Below are 10145 nucleotides of genomic sequence, written 5' to 3'. Positions count from 1 at the left end.
AGGGGTGGGATTTATCTTTATGAGGGGTAGGGCAATCATTTTGCCTCTATTATGTTTAGGCATAGGGGTCACGCTACCTTTCAAGTTCCTTTCCTCATATATTAAATATGAATATATTTTAAATAAATATCATTTTAAATTTTATATGGGCAAGAGAACCCTGTCTGCGTGCGCGATCATTGCTCCAGCTCATAGGTTAATGGGATGTAGAGCAGATGCATCTAAGCAAGGGTAGTATCATCTTCTCATGTCTTCCTATGTCTGGGTGTAGAGGCACATAAACAAGTAGGATTGTTTTCCCATTTTATATATAGGGTAGAGTATGATATCTGAGATAGGATCATATATTGACTTAATTAGTAGAGTGTGGGACCATGTGCTTTTGATTGCCACAAACATGGAATAATGTTATTCTTTGGAACCTCAGTGAATTTTTCTCTATCCATTGCCAGATGGATTCATATACAAGTAGAAATATACCTAATACCTTCACATATACTTTGTTTTTGGTCTAAGAATGTAGGAGGAGCCATGCCATCTTTGGTTCATTTTCATGAAAAGGAAAGATATATATAACAACAAAAGATAATAAGAGCAAGAGGAATTAAAGTTTAGTTTGCAAACGACACATGGTTAATTAGTAAAGACTCCTTATTAAGGCCTAACTGATTGTCTTCTTTCTCCTATTCTAAGTGTAAGTGATAAGGATTCCACCAATTTCCTAGCCACCAAACTAAATCAGTTTTTAATTAAGGCACTAATCCAATTAAATTAGAAGATTACACCAAGAGCTTAATAGCTTACCTTAAAGAAAAGGAGAGATGGAAGCATGGGTTTGTGTCGACGTCTGCACCAAATTTCTTGGGTCACCACACGAAAGTTTTCATCTCATACTGATCCGGTTCTATATAAGCGAAATCACAAATGGATCCGGACACCCTGGGTATCAAAAAAAAAAAACCTTAAAGAGATTATTTAAAAAGAAGACAAATGGAAACTACTACTTTATGTAATATGCAAGAAAAGCTATCCTGCAGCTGAAGACCAAATTCCTAGCTACTTCCTTGTACAAGAAATCTTGTTATTGAAGGTTCTCTCACTCACCTAACTAGGAAAAACGACATGGCAGCAAAAACCTCCATCCCTTTATAAGCTTGCGTTGGCCAGTCATTCGTGACTACACCTAAAGGAGCTAAGAGAGAGAGAGAGAGAGAGAGATGGAAGCATGGGTTCGTGTCTTGCTGGTGGTGGCTTGCTTGTTTCCTGCCATGGTTGAGTGTAGAGTTCGGCATTACAAGTTCAATGTAAGTACAGCCATTAATGAATTGATGAAGCTTAGACTATGGTTATTAGCTAGATACTTCTACATTAATTTCTATCTATATTCTTTTCCATTTTGTTGGAGAATGCATGGTTATGTTTTGAATGGTAAGAGTAGTAGATTGGAACTTGAAACTGGTTAATGCATAACTGAGAATATGTTGATGAGATGAATATTGTGTATGCATGGTAGAAGATTAGTGAATGCATGGGAAGAATATTGTGTAACAGTGCATGAGTTGCACCAAAGTTGTGCATTGAGCTTCTACAGTATGACAATTTTGAGCTCCATTGCGACTTAGTAGTCGTGGGTTTGAGTTAGGAAACAGCCTCTCCATAAAGAAGGGATAAGACTTTGCACATTATGATGCTCCCCAAAACCTACAGTAGCAAGAGCTTTGTGCACAAAGTAGGCCCTTTTTACAATTTTATGTCTATGTTGTAATTTATCCCAAGGTGAAGTCCTTAGTTTTCTTTTCGTAAACAAGGACGAGAGTTCGCTGCGATGCCCGCATGGGCGAGAGATGAACATAGTGGGAGGATTTTGAGGACATAACTCACTAATTATGTGTCTTGGTGTGCAAATTTAATCGCACACAGGTGTTAGGCAAATATTTTGCCCTAGAAACTTTTCTTCCACTACTCGAGAATGTTGACCTGTAGAGCTTTAGTATATATGTATCTCAAAATACCCTCTCGTGGGCATCTGAAGCCCTGCGGGTAATGGTTATAAGATTCCCCTCCACTGTGACTTAAGGAAAACTCGATTCTTACTTTTTTTTAACATGGAAAATTTTTATCATAAATTTAGTTGTTCACACTTGATTTTGCCCATAAAATTTGCATACAAATATACTGTACATGAAAATCCTAAAGTATATGTTCTCCATCAGTACTTGAGTTTGAAGCTATCATGAATCTCAGTTTGTCATTTCATCCTTACGGTCAAGACGTTAGGTTCAAAAATTTAAAGGAAAATGCATATGAAAGGAAGGTGCTTGGTGGAAGGGAGCACCCAACAGCCAGTACTAAGAGTAGGTTGGCACTTGGCACTTGGCACTTGGCACTTCAAATAAATAAATAATTACATAAATTGCTTATTATGTAAGAGAGCCTTAAAAATAAAAATAAATATAAATAAAATGAGGAAAATAAGAAAAATGCTTAGGTTGTGGAATTTGACTATTTTACGCAGGTGGTGATGAGGAACACTACTAGGCTTTGTTCGAGCAAGCCTATTGTCACTGTTAACGGCCGTTTCCCAGGGCCCACCCTATACGCCAGGGAAGACGATAACGTCCTTGTCAAGGTCGTCAACCACGTCAAGTACAACGTTACAATACACTGGTGAGCTGACCATTGAAATGTGAAATGACTACTTTGCCCCTGATCTGATTATCTCAATTTGGACTTTGGAGGAAAATTACTGACGCCTTTAGTTAATGGGCAGGCATGGGGTCCGACAGCTTCGGACGGGTTGGGCGGACGGCCCGGCATACATTACACAGTGCCCGATCCAACCGGGTCAAAGCTATACTTACAACTTCACCATCACGGGTCAAAGAGGTACACTTCTGTATCATGCACATATCCTTTGGCTAAGGGCTACGATCCACGGCGGCCTCGTCATCTTGCCGAAGCGAGGCATTCCTTACCCGTTTCCTAAACCCGATAAGGAAGTGGTTGTTATACTGGGTGAGCTCTCAACTCCTACATTTCCTCTTTATGACATTTTTGCATGTATCAAGTGTTTGAGAAAATAGTCTCTTGAGGATTACTCTTGAGATCTTTTGTCCCCTTGTATCCTTTTTTTCTTGATCAAACCCCTTATATGTATTTTGAGTTCCTCCACGTAATAGTTTCGACTTTTGTGTTGAATATTTATATGGTATCAAAGTGGATTTTCTCCAGTCACATTATAATTGGTTGCGTTGATATTTCTATGAAGTTTCTAAAGTACAATTAATTGTGTAATCTGAACCATATATAAAATGCTGAATTAATTTGCTTTGATTTGATTCTTGGAATTTTAGCTGAATGGTGGAAATCAGACACCGAAGCAGTGATCAGTCAAGCCATGAAGGCTGGTGTGGCACCAAATGTCTCTGATGCGCACACAATCAATGGCCACCCAGGACCGCTATCTCCTTGCTCTTCACAAGGTATTATTGTTACTAGAGAGGAGAAACTCCATTCGTCTAACGTTCCCCACACCCCACAGAGCCTTTGTTTTCAGGGGGATAGTGACATCTTTTCACAACCCCTTGAAACAAGGATTGTGTGTGGGTATGAAAATGCTAGACGGATATCGTTCTTTCTCCCTTATTAGGGAAAAGTATTTTGTCTGGGAGTGTAGCATACACCAGCACTTTCATGTATCTATCTTTCTCCTCCCCATGTGTAAAGACATTTCTACCCCTTGTTTTGGTGAGGAGAAAGATAGGCATAGGAAGTGCTAACATAGGCCGCGCTCCGGGATAGAGAATCACTTCCCAATCCTTATACTTCTTCTAGATTCTATTTTCTAGAGTTTCAGCCATTTCCCCCCACCAATTTCAAATGTTTCTGACCCAATTCTAATTGAAATTGATTTCTGGCTCTTAAATCTTGATTCCAAGTTCTGTTTTTTTGGCACTCATTCTTGATTTTGAATACATTATGACCATGAGCAGGAGGAGGGTTGAAGCTACAAGTAGACAGTGGCAAGACATACTTGCTACGCATCATCAATGCTGCACTTAACGAAGAGCTCTTCTTCAAGATTGCCGGACATAACCTGACTGTCGTCGAAGTCGATGCCAGCTACACCAAGCCCTTCACCATAGACACTTTACTCATTACCCCTGGCCAGACCACAAATGTCCTTCTCACCGCCGATCGAAAAGCCGGCAAATATCTTATCGCCGCCTCCCCTTTCATGGACACACCAGCCGTCGCGGTTGATAACATGACCGCCACCGCCACCGTCCACTACTCCGGCACTCTAACTACTTCCACAACCACCCTCACCAAACCTACCCCACAGAATGCAACCTCAGTTGCCAACAAATTCATCAACTCTCTTCTTAGCTTAAACTCCAAAAAATACCCAGCCAAGGTACCATTAAAGATTGATCACAACCTTCTCTTCACTGTTGGTTTGGGTGTTAACCCATGTTCCACTTGTGTCAATGGAAGCAAAGTAGTGGCTGACATTAACAATATCAGCTTTGTCATGCCAACCTTTGCATTGCTTCAAGCACATTACTTCAACATAAGTGGAGTCTTCACTACTGATTTCCCAGCAAACCCACCTATCACTTTTAATTACTCTGGTAATCCACCAGGTACTGCTCCTGCAAACATGCAAACCTTGAATGGTACAAGACTTTATAAGCTACCTTACAATGCAACTGTAGAACTTGTATTACAAGACACAGGGATTATTGCCCCAGAGAACCATCCTGTCCATCTTCATGGCTTCAATTTCTTCCAAGTTGGAAGAGGACTTGGGAATTTCAATCCCAAAAAGGATCCCAAAAAATTTAATCTTGTTGACCCTGTTGAGAGGAATACAATTGGAGTACCTTCAGGTGGTTGGACTGCCATCAGATTCACAGCTGATAATCCAGGTAAATAAAACTCAAATTGCTCCTCTGTGAAGCTTAGTTTCAAACACATTAAGGGCACTCATTCTTATACTGTGTTTTTAGGTGTTTGGTTCCTGCATTGCCATCTAGAAGTGCACACTACATGGGGACTTAAGATGGCTTTTCTGGTTGAGAATGGTAAAGGACCCAACGAATCGATTATACCACCACCAAGTGACCTTCCAACTTGTTGAAGCTGAGCCCAAGGCTGTTCATGTTCACATAATTTTCAGATGATTCTTACACAAAATGAAGAATATTTAACAGGATGAACAGGAGGAAGAAAATGATGATCCATCATAAGAAGAACAAGAAGCTAAGGCTAATTTAATAAACAAGTGAGGGTTTTGGGTTCGCTTTTGGAGGTAACAGGGGAAGCTGATGAAGCAGAGTTCAATAAAAACAGAGCAACATTTTTTTCCTTTTTCTTCCCATAACATTTCACTGTTTTTCAATTTTTTTGCATATTTGGATGTCTTTGTGTAAGCACACCTACTATTAAAGTTCCAAAGAATCTTGAGAACTATTCAAGATGTTTGATTATAAAAAATTAACTTCCTTTTAAATATCAAAATGTCACTTTCCTTCCTTTTAATTATCCCTGGCAATCAAACATAACCTTAGGATATTTACCATTATACAAAAGGGTTTTTGCATTACTTTGTATTAGACATAAATACAACACCTCCGAAGGCTCCCAACACTTGTGCGGGCATCTCCACACCAAGGTTTGAGAACTTATTATTGAAAATGGGATGTCAAGGTCGAGATGGTTTTAATACTTATCCAAATCGGCTTAAATCGGACAAGAATACCCTTAGTTTTACTTTTAAAACCACGTTTTTGACAATTTTATCTTTTATCCATTTCGATCCACCAATACAATATCAACCAAGAATTAGGATAAGTCAAAATCCAAAATGGATCTGATCAATCCATCCTGATTCCTTAAACTAAGGATGTGAATTTGAAATCAAAAAACCATTTCCTGAAATTGAACCGAATCATTTACGCTGAAACCGTGAAACCATTTATATATGGTTCGGTTTTGGTTTTAAATTGAAAATGTGATCCGGTGTTGGTTTTAAAGTTTAAACCGTTAAACCGATTAACATATACATAATATGTTAGAGTCATTAAATTATGTTTACATATATTTCAATAAAAAAAATTTAAGTTTACATTAAACAACTATTTAAAAAAGCATATAATAATAAATAATTCTATTCAATGTTACAATTTATATCCATTTCACTAAAAATTTGAAAGGTAAAAAGTTTTTTGGATAAAAAATTAAAAAACATAAGAAACCGTTTATATGACTTCGGTTTTAATATATGAAACTATTTATTAAATGATTCCAATTTTTATATATGAAACCATTTATTAAATGATTCGATTTTAGTTTCACCTAAAAAATCTTGTATCAAACCGAATCGAACTTTCTATACTAGAACCAAATTGATTAAGACTATTACCTCAAACCACGCTTCATACACTTACATAAACTCTCTTCTTCACCAATCGAGGTTAGGATTCAATCCCTAGCATACATGTAAGTCAAGTAAAATCAACAAATCAATTTTCTCAAATCTAGCATTGTAGGATTCCATGTCATTGTCATGAGGTAGGCACAAGGTTTTAAAACTCGGTATTGGTATCATTATCGGTCATAGCTAAAACTGATACAATACAGATCAGTATCGGTTAGGATCGGTCAAAAAAAAAATTTTTTTTTTTTTAAATCTAAATAATCTGAAAAAACACCTGAACCCCTTGGTGTCCCAGAAACACCAGCGGCGATTGGATCAGAAATTATTATTATCCAGACAAGTCACCATAAGAATTTGATTTCCACCAAATCAAATCTGATGTTTCCAAATATTATTTATTCTTCAATTCAAATCTCTGAATCAATGTGGTTACCCAATTCCCATAGAAAGCAGAGCCTCCATTGCCGTTTTGTCTTTTCCACTAGCTTTTCCACCGCCATCATCATCATCCCCAACAATAGTAGTTATCCGCCTCAGGTCATTAATCCTGTTATGGATCTCCTTGATTCCTTTTTTTAGTGAGCCAAGCCAGATCACCTAGTGCCTCGAGGCTCAGATCTTTCAAATCCTTATTAGCTGCAAGACAATCATACATGAGTTTGGTGGTCTCCGATACTTGATTCTCCCTCACTTGTGACTTCAATTTTTCCTTTTAACTTTCCAATCCTTTGCTTGAGGAACTCCTTTTGGTTCATCATCTTCTTTGCTTGTTCCATCTCAGACAAGTTCTTGAATCTAGTGAGCATCTGAAGGAGATGGTGGCCAAATGTCTGGATTTGGATCACAAGGACCGTAGATGATGGCCACCGCATTCACCCCACATAGGGTGCTCAGTTCACTCACCTTCTTCAGTACGCCCTTCTTTCTTTTCCTGAAGGTGGTTCTCCTTGTTCCTTCGTCAGCGATAAATTCGACATATATAGCGTTACTCCGGTGCAACTGCCTACAGATAGGGCAAGGGAGATCTCGCCCTCGCTGCCTCTGCAATCGTCGGCGGACGCTGCAATGGCCCTCCCACCAAGAAGAATTCTCAGGAAGAAGAAAGGTTTTAGGGCAGATGCAGGGGGCATAGCCGCATCTCTCTCTCTCTCTCTCTCTCTCTCTCCTGTTCGTCCTTTTTAAGTTTTAAGAAATATTTTTTTAGTGGATCGGGTCGGGTCGGATCGGATCGGATCGGTTTCCGATTCCCAAGACGATACCGATACCCATCTCAGGATCGGTCTCAGCCAATACCGATCCGATCTGACCGATCCAATACCGATACTTGATTCCATCGGTAGGCATATGAAGGACTTAATTTGACAGGATCATCCAACATTTTTTAATGAGAATATAAAACTTAATTAAGGAGCCAGAAGGGAAGATTATAAGGGTGTCAATCGGTTTGATTTAGGTTTCTCAACTTGGCTCAAGATAAAAATATTGGAGCACATTTTAGACATCGAATTGAATCAACTTGGTTCAACTTGGTTTCAGTTTTTATTCATATTTGATTCCTCATTTGGTTTTAATTTGATTTTATGTCAATTTTAAGTCTTATTTTAAGTATTTGGATAAAAAAAAAAAAAATTCGCTAACAACGGGCATTCAGGCCAAGGCCTGACTAGTCCCACGGCCCCATAATGACCCCACAATCGTATAGACAAAGTTATACCAGGGTTGAATGAGAACTATTCAACTTTCATTGAAAGCTATGAAGAAGTTTTTGGATAAACTTTTTACATCTTCACAAAAAAAAATATATATATATATATATATATATATTTATTAGAATTATTGATCAAATTCTCAAATTGATAGAAGGTAAGCCAATGTATTTGAACTTTTGAAGGATGTTGTTGCGAAACAACTGGTTGGAAGATAAAGCAAATATTTGATATGGCTTATGATGAGGCAGAGGATTCAAATATACTTCATTTTCATCTAAGAGATATGGGTTGAGTGGTGTGGAGGTTTTAATGATGGATGACAAGGAATTGAATCAGTATATTTCTTCGAAAAAGCTTGTTCCTTACCAAGAAAGGGAATGGAAAAGTAAAGAGATATGAACAGAAAATGAAGAATAAGTTGCTTCTTCAAGTAGAAAATTTGAATGAGCAGAAGGCTGGAAAGAAGCATAGGCCAAAGGCTGGTCATCTCACAGCAAAAACCAGCATCAGGCTCTAAGGAGAAAGTGGAAGCAGAGAAATTCAATGGTGAAGTGGGTGCATCCCAGGGAAGCAGGACAAGCAGGTAGCTAGCTATGCCTTGTAATGGTCTGGTGGTATCAACTGCGGTATCGTTGATGTTTGTCTGCAATGGATTCTTCATATGCTTTAAGCTATGTATCAGAGGCTTGAATACATGGCCATGGAGATGGATGGTCATTGAGGAAGCTAGGGGTGATCATACAGTAATGTAACTTGAAATTAGGTTTGAAACTGAACATAGAAAAGAGCAAGGAGAGTCTTTCATTTGTATCCAAACTTGTCTCCACTAGCTATGTGACTTAGGTGGGTCCATTTTATAGAGGACTACACCTCTATCTCATTGATCAAGGTTCAAGCTAAACAATTTGATCCTTGATTCTTTTGAGTAGTACTCCTGGAGTCTCTCAATTTGCAAAATCCCAAAACTAATTCTGAATATAGTTGCTAATGGTATTAGGTTGCTGCTGAACAATTTCAAGGGAGCTTTGATTCTTTCCAAAAAAATGTCTGTGAACTTGTTTGTCTCTATACTTCTCTTTGTTCAATGGCTTATTTATGTTCAATTTTATCAGAAATTTTGTTTTGGGGGACCTTTGACTATTGGTGTGGTGGGGATCAGTTTTGCTTGGGGAGGAGAAGCTGCTGGAGAGAACTTGAAGAATAAGATTTTGAGTTGAGTTTGTCAATGAGAAATAGTGGGGTTCTTTCTAGCCCATTGGTTGGGCCTGGAATGAGAATTTTGATGCTTATTGGTGAGTAGTGCTGTTTGTCTCTAGATCAGAGCCTTATGTGAGTTTCAGAATCTACCACATCACTTGATGAACTTGCAGGAGTTTTGTGTTTGTAATGGGATGAGGACTACCATAGACCAGAACTCTGGTTGATTGGTTGTGTCAATTGTGATGGTTGATCATGCTTTCTATCATATGTTGGCCCTTTACTTTCTAGCACACTACTTCTAAATAGACTCTTTCACCAGTTGCTGCCATTTCTTTGAAAATGATCTTGCAACTATAATTAAGAATTTAGACATTTATTATTCTGCTTAAGTAGTTCCTCATGAAGCTGTTTTTGTCTATTGCTCCTGTAACTGAAAGGATATCCAGGATTTAATCTCATTTCTCTTCTGTTGCGCTCTGGAAGCAATATTCTCAAGAGATTAGAAGCAGCAAATGGTTTCTGTAATGCCACATGAGGCTAGTAGAAAAGGGGAAAAAAAAAAAGAGAAATCTGGTGCACGAGTCTCCCACTATTGCAGGATATGGGAGGAGCAAATGTACACAACCTTACCCCCTACTTAATAAGAAGCTGTTTCCAAGCATGGATGTAAATGGATCAGACACGGATCAAATTCGAATCGGATGTGTTCAGATCTGGATATTTCTTGATCGGATTCGGATACCCCTAAATGAATATGGATGCAAATTGAATTCGGATTTTCAACTATTCGTTTA

At 38.4% G+C, this 10145-nt stretch overlaps 1 protein-coding gene and 1 long non-coding RNA gene across 2 annotated transcripts; both read left to right on the top strand.

The window, feature by feature from the left end:
* Window positions 1-1160: 1160 nt before the first annotated feature.
* On the top strand, window positions 1161-5523 carry LOC122071221 (laccase-4-like). The gene is made up of 6 exons (XM_042635534.1): window positions 1161-1304; window positions 2516-2667; window positions 2771-3015; window positions 3354-3482; window positions 3993-4931; window positions 5013-5523. Exons 1-6 carry the CDS (start codon window positions 1218-1220, stop codon window positions 5141-5143), a joined length of 1683 nt encoding a protein of 560 aa, XP_042491468.1. The 5' UTR covers window positions 1161-1217; the 3' UTR covers window positions 5144-5523.
* A 1364-nt stretch (window positions 5524-6887) lies between these two features.
* LOC122071235 lies at window positions 6888-10145 on the top strand. The gene is made up of 2 exons (XR_006138116.1): window positions 6888-7547; window positions 8334-10145. It is a non-coding gene; the product is annotated as an uncharacterized LOC122071235 (long non-coding RNA).

This window comes from Macadamia integrifolia, unplaced genomic scaffold (genome assembly GCF_013358625.1).
Source record: "Macadamia integrifolia cultivar HAES 741 unplaced genomic scaffold, SCU_Mint_v3 scaffold_198A, whole genome shotgun sequence".
Lineage (NCBI taxonomy): Eukaryota > Viridiplantae > Streptophyta > Magnoliopsida > Proteales > Proteaceae > Macadamia > Macadamia integrifolia.
This window is presented reverse-complemented; position numbering and strand designations above follow the sequence as displayed.